At 41.9% G+C, this 19,230-nt stretch overlaps 2 protein-coding genes across 5 annotated transcripts in view; one reads left to right on the plus strand and one right to left on the minus strand.

Moving 5' to 3' along the window:
• GPR39 (G protein-coupled receptor 39) overlaps positions 1-17,552 on the plus strand; it is a 142,159-nt gene extending 124,607 nt beyond the window's left edge. Inside the window, exon 2 of the mRNA XM_006137616.5 lies at positions 16,720-17,552. Coding sequence (XP_006137678.2) covers positions 16,720-17,246 — 527 coding nt within the window. The 3' untranslated portion in view covers positions 17,247-17,552. The remainder of the gene's footprint in view (positions 1-16,719) is intronic.
• The window catches only part of LYPD1 (LY6/PLAUR domain containing 1), a 29,040-nt gene continuing 25,885 nt past the window's right edge, over positions 16,076-19,230 (minus strand). For all 4 annotated transcript variants that reach the window (XM_089779707.1, XM_075933269.2, XM_025178770.3 and 1 more), the window contains exon 3: positions 16,076-17,843. In XM_089779707.1, the coding sequence (XP_089635833.1) occupies positions 17,605-17,843 (239 nt within the window). In that variant the 3' untranslated portion in view covers positions 16,076-17,604. The remainder of the gene's footprint in view (positions 17,844-19,230) is intronic.

Raw genomic sequence — 19,230 nt, forward strand, 5'->3', positions numbered from 1 at the left:
ACTTAAAAAATCATTAAAAAAAATTCTGTAGTTAATAAATGGGTTTTATATTTTATTTAAAGCACTGTGTTTTGGTTGGAGTGCTTGGGAAACTTCAGCTTAGGTTGCAAAGGCCAGTATGTGTAAGAGGAGTAGATTTGCCAGATGTCCGGTTTTGAACCGGACAGTCCAATATTTGAGCTTCCTATTTGGGAAACAAATTGAGAAAATATAAATGACAAAATATAAATGTCTGGTATTTTCTAAATAAGATGTAATGTAGATTGTGATGTAATGTCAAGTGTGTCCAATGTTTTTGTTGAAACCATCTGGCAACCCTCAGAGGAGCAAATTGGGTAATGAGCTTATGGCAGGCTTCTGATCAGGGAAGATGATATATTCCAGGGGTGTAAGGCTGTGGATTTGGGAGATTTGCTGGTGCCTTTCTGTGTGTGATCCTGAGTGGCTCAAGGATCATTCATGCAATTTAATAGCAGTGGTGGAAAAAAGTACCCACAAAAACTACTTGAGTAAAAGTACCGCTACTTTGAAAAAAATGTAATTAAGTAAAAGTTAAAGTATCCTCCTGGAAAACTACTTGGAAGAGTACAAAATTATTGCATCTTAATTGTACTCAAGAATTCAGAAATAAAAAGTGCCATCCTATGGAAATGTATGGTTAACTACCCGAGTTATCATAGAGCACCATTATTTTTCGTGTGTGTGTGTGTGTGTGTGTATTATATACTGCATACACATACAAATATATATACATATTTATATACTGCATACACACATACTATACATTTATATTTCAAATCTGGAATTTGAATGTAATTGCAGCTCTAAAATATAAAGCTAACGAGTGACCACATTAAATACAGAAGTCAAATTACAGAAATGTATTTTGTCCACATTCACAAACGTGCACTTTTATCATTTTAGCACTATAATGATTCATTACAGAAAATGTTTGTTCAACCTTAGAAGCAGTTGATTTTCAAAATTATCAGTCAAGCCTTGCTTTCCTAGGACAAAATCTGAGTCCAGCACCACTGAAGAGTCACTCGCAGACAGTTGAGTCAGGCAGAGGTGTGTTGGCCCTGATGGACACTTCCCTCATTGCAGGAAAGGACCACTGCAGATTCAGAGTGTCTGCTGAGTAGGCTAAATACCCATCAAGCTGCCTTGCCGTATCATTTATTCAAGAGGACTTCATTGAAGCAAAGAAGTCCTCATCATCAGAGGAACCATTCTACTGCTCAAATGGGTCCAGTAGGGCTCCGTTGTTGTCTGAAGTAGTCAAGACCTGTATTGGAAACATACACGTTTCATTTTTAACATCTACATATTAGTGAGTAGGTAAAAAACATTCTCATCTAAAAACAACCAGTCAAACTGAAAACTTGTTTCTGTCAGCCTATTGCAGCTTATTGCATGGGAGAGCCTGTATTGACTTCTTTAACACAGTCTCTTACCTTTTCTAATCACAGCATCATACTTGGTCGAAGCAGTCTTAAACTTTGGCAGCAAGATGGCAGCTGCAATCAACTCCGGGTCCTTAAACGTTTCACCAAAACGCTTCTAATGCTACACTAAAGCACATCTATCAGTGGCCTACAGAGCTTGGAGGACATCTTGAGCCTTTGCAGTTTTGAATCCAGCTGGTATAGTGTAGGAAGCAGCCATCCTATCTGTGCACTGGTCTCTGCTTGGAGAGTATTTAGTGCCTTCATCACTGGGCTGACCATGGCATATTCTGCCAAGAAGGCCATCTCTGCTGGATTCAGCCTGTAGAATAGTTAATAGACAGTGCTAGGTTAAAAACAGCATGATCAGGGTTTTTTAAACAAAAAGAAAAGTATAAGGCAAAGAACTGTAAGTTACATGTTAATTTTGAATGCTGCAAACACATTCTCCTCTTCTCCTTGTTCATTCAGTATGCATAGAATTCTCTCCACAGCCATAAACAAAGTTCCATCTTGTGTGGTTTGGCCAAATGAACTGTAACTTGCATTCTGCTTCCACCATTTCTGCTCTAATGGCTGAGCATCCAGTTTTATTCCACAGATTTTGAGAGCCCCCTCCCCACCTCCGAAGCTCTGGGATAAAGCCAAAATGAGTGGCTCAGTGTGCAGGAGAGGGCTGCAAGTGAGTGGGATGGGGACGGGGATGAGGGTGAGAGTCTGGATGAGAAGTAGGATGCTGGAGCAGGCTGGGAATGGAGGTCTGACCAGGAGAGAGGCGCAGGAGCAGGCTGAGGGTGTGGTTTCTGGGAGGGTGCAGGAGTGGACTGGGGCTGGGAAAGCTGGATGGGAGGGGGTGCAGGAGCCGACCAAGGCTGGAAGAACTGGGCAGAAGGGGGGGGGGCGGTGCAGCAGAGGGATGGGGATTTAAGGGCTGGCCATGAGGGGAGTGGAGGGGGATGCTCCGCCCTTCCTGCCTCTCCCCGCTGCTCTCATTGGCCAAAATCTGGCCAGGGGGAGCAGTGGGGAAACCCTCCTGTGAGTGTTTTCCAGCACCACATTCCCTCAGCCAGGGGGACGGTGGGCGGCAGCATGCAGCCCTGTGTTTCTTCTCCCCTACATGCTGGATCCGGTCCATGAGGCTCAGGTCTCCCCACCCCTGCATAGGTAGTGTTTTTTTTTTAATGGAAAGGTGCTGATGTGGCTGTTAAAAGGCTTCTTCATTGGCAGGGTCATTGTGCTTTGTTGACTGGTTATTTAAAAAAAAATGACTGCATGATGATTGGATGCTTTGCACATGCGGCTGTGAAAATGGGGTGATGAAAATAGTGGGTAAATAAGCGCTTCTGGAAATGGTAGTAGAGTAAAAAATACACTAATTTTCTAAAAATACTTATTTGAATAAAAGTCAAAGTATCACAAAAAATAAATTTAGTCAGGTACAAATACTGACAATTTCTTGAGTAGTGTAACAAAGTATTTCTACTTAGTTACTTTCTGCCTCTGTTTATTAGGATGTGGGGCTGATGTATTGAGTGAGAACAGCATTTGGAGAAGGTTGCTACTTGTCTCTAGGAAAGCATTGTGAGAGACATTCCAGGCTGGAGAGTTAAAGGAGCACAGACAGACCCTACTTGCAGGTTGCAACTCAGGGATCCCATTACAGTAGTAAAAATAAATCATCAAGGAGTTAGCAGCCATTTCTTGCCCCTCACAAGCCTGTAGTTATGACCTGGTTCACAAAGTACTGACTTATCCTTGATATGGGGAAAAAATCAATAGATATGTGCACAATTAAAATGAATATGGTCCAATGACAAGCATCATGAATAAGTTTGCATTTAGTGGAAGGGAATCTAAGACTTCAGAGTAGAAGCACTTGTACTAGATAGATAGATAAAGGTGCGTGTGTAATCTCAACAGGAAAAGGTGAAGAATAATTTTTAAACACTTCTAGAAGGAATTATACAAGGGAGATTTGGGAAGATTTTCAAAGGCCAAATGGGAATGTGCCAACTTGTGCCTTTGAAAATGTTCCTTGCAGTTATTTCTAAAAGTTGAGAATTTAAAAGAGTTAAATTATAAGCTCTTATCTCCACTGGTAAGATATGAATGCCTCTTTAAATGAAATATTGTATGCATTTCTTCATTTTGAAATGGACCACCATTTGTTTGCTTGAAAAGGTGCTCTTGTTGAATAACACTTTACTATGCATATTTCTTGTATAGGCCCCAGGTAGCAGAAATTGCAATATATAGTATCTGTGAGATACTAAACAACATTTTATGCAGAGCTTACATGGCAAATGTGATGGAGTTTTGCAGCAGCCCATTTCTGCCAGTAAGGGAGAAACAGTGCATGCAGTAGAGCAGACCCAGGACAGAAGCAGAACAAGTAGTCTTTTCAATGAGGGAACTGGAGTCAACTGTACTCTCGATTATTCATCATTGGTGTAATCCAACCTTGGAAACCCCCGATCACCATCTTGTTCCGAATGACCATTCAGGAGCAAATGAGAACTCATCTGTGAGTAAGGCCAAGAGTTCAAGCTTTTCCAATCCTTTTGTGGTTATTGGCAGTGTGATATGGAGAATCTTGTACATAGGCCTCGTGCTCATTGATGCCATTTATCTCTCTCACCAGCAGAGCCACCAAAATCTCTCAGGGTTCTTTTATAAAGGGATACACATAAATCCAAGTCTGCCAGTAATTCTACACTAGACATTATGCAGCTTTGCGAGAGGAATGGCCGGAAGCTCTAAACATGTAATTTACAAGCAGACTGCACTAATTCCATTAACATCTGTGATTTACTTAAGACATTAATGGCTTCTCTGATAGAGAAAATGGCAAGTTGTTGTAGAACATTCTAATCGAGTATATAGTTACCATAACTTTGCAGTTCGGTCTCCCAGTTCCTGTGCTTAGTGTCAGAATGAGTAGGAACCTAACGGCTTTGTAAGACACACCACCTGTTGCTTTCTGTACAGTTGACCATGCAAAAAGGCTTCAATTCACCTATCATGTTCAGTATGTAAACTGCTGAAACCCTGAAGGCTGACTTTATAGGAGAATCCTAAAATGTTTCAAAACACATCAGTTTCACAGCAAGTCACACAGCTGTTTGTGTGTGTGTGAATCATCTCTATTATGGTTATGTTCAACAGTAAGCACTCAGAAGTAAAAGCCCTGCCTGAAGCTTTTCTTGGTACCTAGCGCAGTGAGTCCACGACCCTGATTCAGCTACTGCTATGGTTCTGCTACAATCCGACGATGTTGGGTGGGAGGAACCGACATGGGGGGCTACAAGGGGACAGTCATGGGAGGTGGGTGAAGCACTGCTTAGGGAGGTAGGCTCCTCAGCCTGTGGCCCCACCCATATTCCACCCCTGCTCCACCCCAAGCCTTGTCCCCTCCCTGCGATCTCCCTCTTTTCTCTGCTCACCCATTCCAGCCAAATCCCTGAACCTAAATGTAGCAAGTGGCATATGGAAGAATACACTCTTATAAAATTTCTTTTTAAAGAAAATGGAGCATGTTTTGAACTGCATGCCAGATTGTAAAGACTGGCCATGCAGAAGGTGCCTAATTAAAAACACTAAATTTGTGAATAAAAAATTGCCAGTCACAGGTTTTTTGATATACCCGGAAGTTTGTCAGAAATGTATCTGCAAAAACTTTGTGGAAAGGACAAGTCAGCTGTCCTGCTGAATACAACATTAAATATCATGGAGTACTTGATGCAGATTTTCTCTGTTTTTTACATTTTCTTTGTCCGTATTTTTAAGCTGATTTTTATATTTTAAATATACTTTTAAAACCTTCATAAAGTAATAATTCCAGATTGCTACATATTGAAACTCACCAAAACAAAGATATTATTCTAAATTAATAAGTCAGAGCAATTCAGGGTGTTCATAACAATATTCATTACTTTTAGAAAAAGGGAACACTTATTTATTTTTGTACATAACAAAGGATTTTATAACTTAGTAAGGTATAAATTTTGGTGGAGGGTTTTCTTAAAACTAGTTAATCAAATAGTCAGCAGTAAAAGGGAAATTCGTTTGTCCAGCTATCGGAAAGAATAGGAATATTGTCCCTTTAAGGGCTCTCTTCAAGGAGGGGTGAAAGAAGAGTAGGGATGGATAGAAAGGATAGGAAGACTTTAGAAGCAAGTTTTTGTACTATAGTAATTAAAAATAAAATGTGTATTTTAGATGAGTGGTCTTTTGAAAAATTTATTTTAAAACTATACCCAAGATCTTGTCTGAAGATCCAAGCATTCGAGACTAAAGCTGAATACTCAGATTGTGCATTGTAAATATCTATGCAAGGATTTTTTAGAGATGTGATTTTTATAATCTTCAGCAACAAAGTAATGAAATATTTAAAGCAAATATTTAAATTAAGGTCCTGAAGACATAGTGATGCACAACTGATTTTTGTCAGTAAATGTAGGGTTGGTACATGCCTGTAAAATGGTTTCATTACCACTTACTGAACCTCTGAAAGAGCCATTATTATGCTAATAGGTCTGGCAAGCTGGAAAGTTTTTCACTTTTAAGTTAACGGATCCACCTGGGGGCGAGTCACCAATCTGCAAACCTGATGAGGGAGCCTTTAGGAACATTTGTAATAGGGATAGAGGGCAAAGACTGAGCAGTAAGACCCAGAGGAGGCATTACTTCCCCTTTCCTCTTATACCTGCTGCCCATGAGAACATTGCCCTGGCTCCCCGTCGTTCAAAGAGGCCCATGGCTCTGGGCTACTGCTGTTGATCACTACTGGAGCGGCGCATACGCTGTGTGGCTCTAAGCTTGGGGTGGGGAACCTAAGGCCCGGGGGTCGGATGCATCCCCTGGGTTGCCTGGATCCGGCCCCAAGGCTTAGGGGCCTCCCCCAGCACTGGGGAGGTTGTGCTTGTACTCTAGCCCCTCCACTGCCTTCCCACAGCCCCTGACTGATTTTTCCATGCATCAGCAGCCCTTGATCCAGCAAAGGTTCTCCACCCCTGCTCTAAGGGCTGGGGGGAGGGAGGTGGACCACGCCCCAGGCAGCATGGAGGGCTGGCTGCCAGTAGGGTTGCCAGATGGTTTCAACAAAAACATTGGACACACTTGACATTGCATCACAATCTACATTACATCTTATTTAGAAAATACCGGACATTTATATTTTCTCAATTTGTTTCCCAAACTGAAAGCTCAAATACTGGACTGTCTGGTTCAAAATGGGATATCTGGCAACCCTAGCTGCCAAGTCCCTGTCCCTTCTGCTCAAGGCCTTCCAGGAGTGCAGAGTGGGGAGAGAGCGAGAGAGAGAGAGAGGCTGGTTCTCCTGACTACACTATAATTATTGCACTCCATGACAGGGACTGTGATCCCTTCACGAAGGCCATGTTTATTTTGCTTAAATATCAAGCGGCGAAATGTCAAAGCCCTATGCCACTGGCTGCATTATATTGCTACAAACACAAGAGAGGTCCTGTTTCATGATTAGTGCAAGACAGTCATGTGGTACACTAGCCTACAAAGTGCTAGGTGTACTGAACTCCCAGTGATGGCTATGGGAATTAATGGTGGGCAGGACTTCACAGGAGGCTGACTCACAGGTGCCTGATCCTACTAGCAACAGTTATTGTTGACCCAAGAATTTACCACTGGACTTGCAAAAATATTACCTCATCAGGCTGTATATGAAAATAACTGATCTTAGTTCTGTTCTGCACTGCCGTGTGCAAAAGGACAGCTGCTTCTTCAGCAAGGTTGCCCTTTCGGTATCTGCTTGCATTAGTGGCAAAAGATGCTTTTGCTACCTTTTTATTCCTATTAGCCCCGCAGAGCTAACTCCACTAAGAGAGGGCGCTGGATTCTGTTCACTCCTCTGTGCGATCAGCTGACTTGGTTATTCCATTCCATGTACAATGTTATGTGTGTGCAAACCCACCCGTGGCAATGGTGACAAATAACTGAGCTATGAAAATGGGGAGGGTCTGGCTTGCAGAATCATTTGTTTACTGGAGCTGATGCATGGTTAGCAGCCAGCCGAACCTGATTTTTAGTTCCCACGTTGGGTTTGCAGAGCTGGCTGGTGTGACTGGAGCACATTTGATATGGAAATCATTAGCACCATCACCCCAACCTCACTTTCCCAGCCAGTGCCCAGATTTGGATTGTGCTAGTTTCCTCCCCTTCTGGAACACGAGGGTTATTTTTCTGCTGCTGCTGCTGCTGTAAGAAATAAGAATGCTTCTGAACCTTGGGACTTGGAAGAGAATTGCCTAATCATTTAATGAGCTTATTCAAACTGCATAGAGAGCTCTGTATGGATACAAAATGTATATCATGGATGCGATATCAAGATATAAAGTGTAGGGTCCAGTATTGACCCGGACAGGCCGGTATTTTCACCTCCTATCCGGTAAATTCAGAAAATACTGGACACCTAAAATGTCCGGTATCTTCTGGGTTTTTTTTTCCTGCCAGGAGGCGAAAATACCGGACACCTGGCAACCCTACAACACACTCAGCAACTGGGCCCAGCCCCATGCATCCCCCCCCCCCACCCGGACACCCTCCCATCCCTCTGCTTACCTGGTTCTGGAGGGGCTTGTCTTGTGGCTGGAACAGAAAAACAAGATGGCCACCAGCAAAAAAGCCTCTTCTTAAAGGGGCCATGCTGATTTTTTGTTTTGTTTTGCTTAACTGCTGTCGAGGTCCTTTTTTTTTCCCTCAACAACTTTTGTCTCCCCCCTTTTTTTCTCAACAGAATTTTTTTCCCCAGTGTTTTATTTTGGGGGGAGAGGGTGAGGATGAGGAGGGTGTTTGGTATTTTTGGTTAAACCATCTGGCAGCCCTAATAAAGTGGGCATCTGTGGATTTGCAGGGCTCTAACAACAATGAGCAAGACCAGCAGGGCCATAGCTAGCAACAAGGCCAAGAACTGTAGTGGCAAAAGTGGTAACATGTCTAGCTGCTACTTGCAGAGGCCAGCAGTCAACCTGCGCAGTTCCTCCTATACCACCTCCAGCCCTGAGCACTGCAGTGGGCACTAGGCTAACCAGCAGCTATCCTGGTCACATTAGTATGTGCAACTGGCTCCCAGACAGAAGATTCACATCACTGCCTGGGTGCTGGCCAGGGCTCTGCTGGTCTCAGTCACTGACAGCAGAGCCTGCAAATCTGCAGATATCCACTTTATGGTCACAGATATACATGTTGTATCCACCCAACTCTATGTATGTACCAATGCATGCATTTACTTGTTTCAGAGAACATCAAAATGTATTGTCCCCTGAACTAAATATTGACACACACACAACACTGTCAATAGATTATCTCTTGGACTAACAAGCTTTCGTAGTCATTTCATATCTGCCTCTTACTATATATTATGGTGGTTGTCGTTCAGCAAAATAAGCTTACACTTGGGGGAGGGCATGCGAGAGATGAGTTGTGTGCTTCCCATGCTTTGGTTTCACTAGAAATGTTATATCGTGGCTGGAGCATAATTCCACAGTCTTTATTCAACAAAACTCTTACTGATGTCTTTTTGTACTAAGTAGTTCAGGGTTGGGCAATTGATTATTGGGAAATATAAAGTTAATTACCACTAGCAGAAAGAGACATACTATCCCTCTTTTCCATTGTGCAGGTTACAGTTGACTTATGATTTGTGGTAACTAATAGGTGTGCATGAAGCTTAGAGACAGGGCTAACTGCAGAATGCAAATGAAGAGAGAAATTTCATGGTTACTGTTGGTGTCCGATGAAGTCATGTTTGCCAACTTGTAAGAAACCCGATGCTGGCTCGTGTAAGTCTTTCTTTCTGTTTCCTGCCTGTCTCCTGCAGTTGTACATACGCTTGTGTATGCCTGCTCTCTCTCTCTCATTCTGATTCCTGTCACTGCATGGGATTGCAATGTTCTGTGGTAATGGTCCTAAACATTGCAGCTCTCTCTTGTAATAGGAGTAGAGGATTCTTCTTTTTTTTCCTGAGGCAGAATCTGGCAGCTCCTACACTGTTTGTCTGCTCAGCCTTCTCCATGTTGTCTCACAAAGCGGCAGACATTCCATTACCTAAAGAAGAGCAAGAGTAGCATTAATCAGCCATGACCATGGGACATTGATTTGAGAGGTTTAGTCTGTCTCCGAGGCCAAAAGACGGCAATTTTTTCTTGAAGGATGGGGAAAGAATATGCAAAATTAGCATGCAGGGCACCATAGAGCTAAGTAATTGCATTTAATCACTGTTCCACCCTGTGCATCAGGGAAATAAATGTTATCGCCATTCACAATATAACTTGTAGGGCAGTAAAATTTTGCTGTGGCCAATAGGAGGGGGGAGTGGGAATGAAGGAGGCAACTACCCTGTGATTCAAAGGTGCTTGGGACTCCTGGACTCTGCTGCTACTACTACAGCAGTGGTGGTGGTCAGTGTGCCTTTGAATTGGCACTCTGGGCACCATGTGGTGCACTCCAGGGGGCTTTGAGGGCTTGGGAGGGGAGCTGCGCTGTGCTACAAGTGGCATTGACGGCTGGCTCCTCCTGGTTCCACTCATTCCGCCCTATGCCCTGCCCCTTCCGGGAGTGTAGTGTCCCCTGCCTCCCCTCGCCCTGGGGCCTACAGAGACTGTCAGCATGCCTGGCTGTGGACTAACTTCTTAGCTTCCCCCTCCCCATATGTAGATTTAATCCCCAAACCCCCATCCTCACATGGGTGAGCTCCCCCTTCCTTATTTTTGCAAATGCCATTTTTAGTTGCATTCCTTCTAATTACATTCCAAACCAAGAACAATGCCAATGGGTGAACTGGTGAGCCATTCTTTAGGACACCCAGATGATGCTTCTTTCCATAATGCATGAATGGGGGGAAAGGGAACTCTGTTCTTTGCTGAGCACAGCATGGTAGACTTGTTTATGTCAGATTCTAAAAAGATACTGGCATAGTTGGCCAGCTAGGTTTGCCACAACTAGTAGCTGTGTTTGTGGTAAATTCCTAGACTTCTCCAAAGCCTCCTGGGTCCCACATGGGAAAGAGGTCTCCCTCAGTGTTATAGGTCTATCCTTTCCTTAGTTTTCTGCCTTCTGAAAAGAGGGGACTGGACTACTCTACCCTTCTTAGGCAGCCTCCTTTGGGAGGAGGGGGTGTTTTCCCCATATTTAGCTACATTGTTGGCTTATTCCAATGTTCATAGCTTTTCCAAGCAGTGATGTTCTTGTTAATTTCACTTCTTCCAACAGAATTCTAAATAACAGCAATGGAAGTGACCAAAGTTTAATTATTTTAATTCTAATGCTTGCTTTCCAAGTAACAGAAAGCAGATGAGACCCATGCACTGCATGCAGATTCTGGGAGACAGCACTACACTAACCTTCCAAACCTTGATCGTTTTGGCAATCCAAGGGCAAGAAAGCAGTATTCTGTTTTTCTCATTGAAACCTTAAACTGCAAAAACTGAGGGCTTAGATTCCCATATTTGCAATGGAAAACAAGTAGATTTTCAAGCCCATATTAAATCAAGTTAAAAACAAAAACTGAAGGTGGTATTACATTAAATTTCTACTAGGTATGTGGTTTTTAAAATGTGATAATTTTCACAAGGGTTAACTGTGAAAGGTTTAATAACCAGTTAGCATTAACTTGGGTGGAACTCCACTACCAAAAGAGTAGGATTGGTGGGGACAAAAGTGGCAAAGGCAAAGGCAAATGGCCAACTATGTAAGATGCGGATTTTACTATTTTCCTCTTCTAAGCTCTGATATAGATGGCTTTACAAAAGGTCATTTAAATGTGGTGGCTTGTGTGAGGGTCTTCATTTCAGTACTGCACTAATATCACATTATACCCTAAGCTGAAGTATAAAATCATACCTAGGATGAAAATATAAAATATAGAAAGCTAAAAATGTCTTGCCGAACCAAGTGCACCCCTGTCTTCATTTGACTCATAACTCAGCTAACCATATGCTTATATTCTACTGACAATTGCCATTTAAATGTCAGTTTACAAGCAGATGTTGAGAACTCTCTTTTGTGCCATTAAATTAATCACAGAAAAATAAAGTTCAAGATTTAACTCTGCTGATGCCAACTGAGTGTTAGACTAGGAGCAGGTTCAATATTAATAATCAGGGCAAAATAGTATAATTGGACTGGACAAAGTGAATGTTCTTGATGTGACGGTGGCTACAGAAGTGGTTAATAGGCTATGGCATCAAAATTAAAATATGCATTGGAGCATCCTAGTGACTGTAATTATAATTTCATTAGATGACTCCAGGTTCTGTGGATTGGGTTGGCACTGCCTCGTTGTAGTCTGGAAATAATGTATTTTGACAACAAAGAAAAGGGGGAAAGAGCCACCAGGCACATTCTGGTCTGTTTAACACTGGAGCAAGCCAAACCTGTAGGAAGTCCCTGTGTGCTCTTCCAGACTTTGGATCCTGCTAGCTGGAATGTATTTAAAATCCCCCACTAAAGATCGTAATGAATTTAATTTAGCATCCTCTAGTCCGGGGAAATGTTTTGAGTCATAAAAAGTATCGTTAAGAGAGAAATGACTGCCAAATGCATTCTATTCTGTACCAGTGATGCATATTTATATCATTGGCTCTTAGACATTCGTTTACTTTTCTGCAAAGATGATCCTTTATCACTTAGGAGGTTTTGATATTGTAGCTTCCCGAATGAAGCTTTCTACAAACAATTATTTTAATTTAAACTTGCAGCCATTTGTCAGGCTTTGTGCAATGAAATGCCCAATTTTTAAAAAGAGGGTTACATTCTACAACTAAATTACTAGCAGAATGGGTCTCCTCTGCTAGGGGAAAGTGTTGTGTAGCTTATTTAATGTTTAAATGTATTTGCCTTTCATCCAAGGATCTCTAAGCACTTGAGATACATGAGTTTTGTTAAGGTAGCTAAAATTACTGAGTTCAATGTTAAATGAATCATGAGTGCAGACAGCTACTTTTACTTAAAAGCTGGCGCGTATTCACTAGTATACGTTCAAGCAGCTAGGGCAAGGCCTCCAAGGCTCTGGACACGTGGCTTAATGTATTTGTGAAGATTCATAAATATTCTAAAGTTGTTGGGAATTTCAAGCTTCAAGTGCGGGGGTGGGCAAAACATGGCCTGCAGGCCAGATCCAGCCAGCCACTGTCCTATGACCCAACACAATGTTCGGGTGGCTTCCTGCCTGCCATGCCACCATACACCACTCAAAGCAGATGGCTGCAGGGGCCACGTGTGCCTCTGCATGTTGCATGCCATGGAGAGACCTTTGCACACTGCCACCTCCTTCAACACAACCTTGTAGCACCCATTGGCCTATTTCTGACCATGGGGAGTTATCTGGGCCGGGCTTGTGCCGCAGGCTGTGTCCAGACAGTTCCTCCCCCTCAAGGGGCTTTAAGCAGCGTCCTGCTGGGCTCCTGGCTGGAAGCCACCTAAGGTAAGCGTCTCCTGGCCAGGGCCTGCACCTGGTACCTGAGGCCCTCCTCCCAACCCTTGTAACCCTCTCTCCTGCACCCTGCCCCAGGTCACAGCCCAAACTCATTGCATCCCTGCTCCTGTACCTATTAACCCTGCCAGATCTTACACTCTTATCCCCTTCGCCAGGTCACAACCCCTTTCTGCCCTATGTCACAACCCAAACCTCTCCTCCTCCTCATTCATCCCTGCCCCCAGTCATAACCCCCTCTCATACCCTGCACCTGCTCAGGTTAGAATCCTCTCCTGCAACGATAATCCCCCCCGGATCCCTTCCTGCACCCCAACCCTAGGTCACAACACCCTCCTTTACCCACCTCCATCCCTGACCCCATACCTCCTCCATTAATAGCATGGAAGACTACAGCCCTTAACCACTTACCTAATTCTTGGAGGGCCTCCCCGATCAAAAATTATTGCCCACCACCGTTCAAGTGCTTCAGTTTGTTGGACACCTGCATTGCTTTGTTTTTAAACAGCACTCAGTAAAGGATAAATCTGTGTCCCATGCTACTACTATTTTTGTTATTTTAGTACAATAATCAGCAGGGAAATGAAGCTTTGGCAAAGGGGAGGCAGGTTTTGCAGATCAGGTGACATAAGAATATAATATACAGCAGGTAGAAGTCACAGGGAAAAGATCAGTTTGTTTTATATGTGAGTTCATGTCACTGATCTTCATTAACATTCATACACAAATGTTTAAGTGCATCTGCATATTACACATCAAATGCTATCCCCCACCTGCCCCCTGAGCTTATATATAAATTCAAATTGATTTCAGCTGTAACTCAGTCAAAATATTTGATACATTATATTAAGATCTGAATGAGAATGTAAAGCTTTTCCTTGGAGGTATGAAGTAACGCAAAGTGTATCTGAACCAAATGCTAGAATAAAACATGATTTTTTGTCAGCATGTTTGTGTGGTGCTCTCTGCTAAAACAATGACTGGTTTTGTATGTGTAAAAATGAATTACTTGTGCTTCTAAAAATGACAAAATTTACAGAGAAACTATTCCGCCGTCCCATCCCACCTCCACAATACTGCAGAAGGGCACAAACAGCTCATTTTTCATTTGCTGTACACGTGCCCAAATAGTCAATTCCTCCAGAACAGATATGTCTAAGTAATATAGGGAGGACTCTTACACACTTGGCAGTTTGGACTCAAAATAAAGGTCAGAGTCAAAAGATACAAGATAAAAATTAGAAGTCCCTGGGCATTATGTTAGCTCCATAAAAATGAATCAAAAACACTGTTTGGTTTCAAAGGATTAGATCTTTGAAGCAGAGTCTTCAATTCTTTGATTTTTATGTATTCTGGCAAGATAAAATAACTTGTAATTAAAAAAATCAAAACCACAAATGGATTTACTCTACAGGAAACAAGCTTTTGTAATGTGGTAAGAATTTGTGTGCAGATGCTTTGGTGATGAGGTCCATATAAGTAACCAGATTGCAGAGTGCAAAAATTAGTCTAAGCCCAATAAAACCTCGTTGCTATTCTATAATAAAGGATGCTAATTAAATAAACAATCCATCAGAAAAGTTCTTACTCCAGACATTTGTTTTGCTCTTCTCTGCCATGTCTCTTTGGTATTTGTTTTGCTCTTCTCTGCCATGTCTCTTTGGTATTTACAGGTCTGGGAGCAAAGAAAAACATTAAAGTCTGGAGCTCTGCACCAAGGTTGCAACAAAAATGGGAGGCGAGGGACAGGCAGTACAAAAATGCACAAGACAGCTACAGAGAGACTGGTGTAGGAATGTGGTGGGGCGAGGAACTGAGAGAATGGGATGACAGATGATGAGTCCACACTGTCTCATCTGGTCCCCTACCCAATTAAGCAGTTTCCTACTTCTCCTTTTCACAGCCTCTTTAAATATAGGACTATTGATCTCTGAGAGATCCCCGCTCCCCCCCACCCCCCAATCCTTTAGGGCAGTAGTGTCCTCTAAAATTAAATTTCATTAAAATGTTCTGGGGGAAAATTCTCAGAAAACTGGGTTTTCGATCCATCAGGGTGTCAATGGGAGGAGAAATTCATGGCAGTCCTTTTAGAACAGAAGGGAAATGGGCCTCCTATTAAGAAAATGAACCTCTTTATTCAAGAACCAGGGGAAAATAAAATTACTGTGAAAACTGCCATTCTTAGAACATTGAATACACACCAGTGTTCCTTCTAATTTTTTTCACCTGTATTTGGAATAAATTTTATGCACACAAAGGCAGGTGCAGATGTGCACCACCAATAGAAACACAGGATACCGGCTCTGGACAGCTGTGGGCACTCTGCTAATAGCTTGTAGCCACCCAAGGGCTCAGCTTATAGAGAACACTGAAACACACACTGCTTGTTTTTGAGTCCTGGCACTTGAAACCTTGTATTTTTTTGTACATTCATAATTTTGACTCTGGTAAAATACTGGTTTTCAAGCCAACAAATGTTATCTACTGCACTGTTTTAGAATTCCACGTCTCCCTAAAGTGATCTTATCCTTTCCATTCCATTCTTCTCTTTTGCTGTCTATTATTTCAGAATTAACAGGAGGCAGGGTCTAGCTATGAAGCTAAATTTACTTAAAAGAATCAACAGAATGATGGTTTCTGTTGAGAAAGCAGGTTAGATTTCAGCAAGGTAGATTTCTCTACCTTTCCGACAAAGCAAAGGATAGAGAAAATCTGGTAAAAATGTGCTGCCTTGCACCATGGAACTCTGCAAGACTATTCTATAACTGTAGGGGAGGCAGACTTTGCTGCTACCATTAAGTGTTTTATACAAGGCACCTTGGCTGACAAGGGGAGAAATAGTGGCAACTGTAAACTCTTGATTTTTTAATACACTCTTCTTGGAATATTTATATTTGAATTTGTGATGCTGTCACATGAGAAGTTAGGATTTCCAGCATTTGCTTCCATATTGGCTAAAGTTGAGTAATTTCCTTCCCTCTCTCCATCTCCTTGTGCTACCACTGTGTAAAAAGTACTTTGATAGATTTCTTCAAATGCTACTCTCATGAGAGACTCTGTTATTGCTGTTTTTCCATTGAAGGGTTCTCTATAAGGGCAGAAACCTTAGATATGTACTTAGATAATGTTTCCTTTAAAAAAAAATGCAGCTAAGACAGAGTAATGAAGTGACACATTATATGTAAATATAGACTGATCAGATATCACATTTTGGAACACATTCTGTATTCTCAAACGGCTTACATTTTTGTCTTTTCTGTGTCATTTACATTCATGAATTTAATTCCCAACATATATCTTTTTAATTACCCTAAAAAGATCCATACATACTTTACTTAAAAATATCTTCTGTAAGAGGAAAATTACCAAAAATAATGCCTAATATACTGTTATGCATACTTTTTTTGTAAAATACAAACAGTCTGATCTCTTCTGGGTATTGCCTGAACTAATATGGCTATATTTGTTTAAAGGAAGAAAAGAGAAAAAAAATGTAGGAACAAAAAAAAAAAAATCATCCCATTCTTTCCAAAGATACAAATATCAATGAGAGAACACCTGAAAGTTAATAAGTGCCAACAGGTAGAAATAAATACAATCTCATACAACCTTTATCCAATCATAAACTGCAATGACCTTGAACCCGTTAAAATATTTGCTACTGGCAGGAAAAGCTGTCAAGCAAAACACTGAGAAATTGGTACCCTTTCCTACACAGTAAGTGCAGAACTGAGAGACTAAATATTTTATGATTTGTTTCATATGTTTTTTTTCCTCCCCCCTCTCTCTCTCTCCCTTTGCTCACAGGACTGATTGTTGCCACTCTGGCGATCTGTTGGATGCCCAATCAGATTCGAAGGATCATGGCGGCTGCTAAACCTAAGCAGGACTGGACTGTACCCTACTTCAGAGCATATATCACCCTTCTTCCCATTGCAGACACCTTCTTTTACTTCAGTTCGGTGGTAAATCCACTCCTGTACAATATCTCTTCTCAGCAGTTCCGAACCGTATTTCTACAAGTCCTCCGGTGTCGTCTGACGATAGAACATGCCAACAAGCAGAAGCTTCTGAGAGCCAATTATAATTCTCAAACCAGCAGTGGCCGCTTTATGCGTCCCTTGATCTTCATTTCATCTAAACGCAGATCTTCTAGAAAGAACCCTGTTGTCTTAAGTACTTTTCAGAATGAGACCAAACCTGACTGCAGTCCGCAAACATTGAATCTTGAAACACTGGAGTCCAGATTGGAAACAATGCCACTGGAGACTAATTTAGAGTCTAGTCCAGCTGCACAGAATGGCCTTCATGAACACGAATGTGACTCCGTGTAAGACAAAGTTAGATGACTATCAATAAACTTAACATGGAAATTTAAATCACTGAGGAATTAGAAACTGAACAATTAACTATATCTTCTTTAAGTGCTGTTTCTGATAGACTTGTTTCCAATTACACAAATGGAGCATGAGATTTGTGTGCCATGTATTTTTTAAAGTGCACACTAGAAATTCAATCCGGCAACTGAATTTATGAATTGCTGACCAAAGGGGGGGGGGGGGGGGGAACAGGAAGAAGAAGAGAGGGAGGAAGGCAGTTCTTGGACCAAACTCTTCTTTAGTGATATGGCAGCAAAAGAACAGCAGTGCCTTTCAAAAAAGGGGGACAAAGAACAAATTATGCCAAGACAATTTAGCAATGCACTGATGATAAAAGAGCCAATTTGAAGAGCAAAATAGTAGTTAATATGCCTGCCTTGGGCACTGTGCCAGAATTCCCCCTCTTCTTGGGCCGGGGTCCATTGCAGAGCGGAGTATTGCAGCAGCTGATACAAACAGAGTTCATTTTCCCCGGGGAACAGAATGACTGGTATCCAGCAGAAGCTATGAGACAGGCTGCCGAGGATGCGCAGGATTTGCGATAGAGGATTCCTGTGACACAGAACAGAAGTTACTTAGCTTGATATGAACATGCTTTTGCTATTCATTAGAATCCTGTCTGAAGAGTCTGAGACACAGTTAGGAATCTTAGTTGAAATTTTAAAACCAATGTAGGAGATTTAGTCTTATCACATCCAGAAGTTAGAACAGCTGTGTGTGTCTAAAATCATTGCTATGAAAATCTCTGTTTTAGGTTTTTTTAATGTTGTAAAATATATCATGTGCATAAAAAGGCATACATTTTACAACCAAAAATGTAATCCCTGGGAATGCTTGTTAAAAGGTTTGAAGCTGAAATCTAGTCTACTTCGAAAGGCACTCGAGTTTCAGATACTTTACAGGCCTGAGTCGCCTGGCACATTTTTTTAGAGAATCAGAATTCCCATTTTTTTCAATGTTTTAAAAATGTTGCTCTTGCTTATTACTTTGTGGAAAAATATTCAAAGAAAAACAAGACTGACTTGGGAAGGCAGAAAGGACTAAACACAAAGCACTGTTCAATGCACAAGGAAAACCAACAAACATTTCTCTAATCATGTTCAGTTCCAATTATTTTTAGGAGAGAGTAAAAACAATTGGAAGAGAGATGATACTTTGTTAAAATTGAAGATGTTCTTTTAAAAGCTAATATCTAAAACTGTTTTAACTAAACAAAACTGAGTACATTCTATATTGATGTGTACAATGCCATATTTTAAAAGGTTGTAAAATAAACAGTTATTAACAATGTTCCTTCTTACTTTTTCTATCCATGAGCAGAATACATTTTGTTATGTACACCAAGGCATGTGCAGGTATGCACCATCAATAGAAACACATGTTGCCAACTATGAGAGGCTGTGGGCACATCAGCTGGGTGGCACCTGAATCTCTCCTGGATGGCCACCCAACCACTCAGCTTACAGGGAATACAGGTTATGATTACTCAGTACTTCAAGGGCCTTTCCTTTATGTGATCAGACTGAAATGTGGCTTTGGGTATGGCACAGAATACAGCTGTGAATCATTGGGGTTTCTTTTGCCCAATTTACCTGAGGAGGAGGCGGCGGCGGCAGCGGCAGGAGGAGGAGGAGAAGGGATGGAAGTGTAGGGAATTCTAACTAAGTGGTACATGTTTGAAAATTAATAAAAACCTTATTCCTCTACAACAGGAAGAGGAATTTTATGGGTTGAGGGCCAAAAAAATCCTGCATTGACCTGGCCCCTGACTGAGAAGGGGAAAGACACTTCCCCCTTTCTCCTCACACACCAGAGCCTGGGGGGATTCAGCCTAGTTTATTTTTTGTGCTCCAGCCCCATGGTTGGGGGCAGGACTGGAGTGTCTGCAGGCTTCCCAATGATGAGAGAGGGTCCTGAGCCTCAAGGGCTGGTTTCTGGC

The sequence above is a fragment of the Pelodiscus sinensis genome, chromosome 7 (genome assembly GCF_052426305.1).
Source record: "Pelodiscus sinensis isolate ZL-2025 chromosome 7, ASM5242630v1, whole genome shotgun sequence".
Classification (NCBI taxonomy): domain Eukaryota; kingdom Metazoa; phylum Chordata; order Testudines; family Trionychidae; genus Pelodiscus; species Pelodiscus sinensis.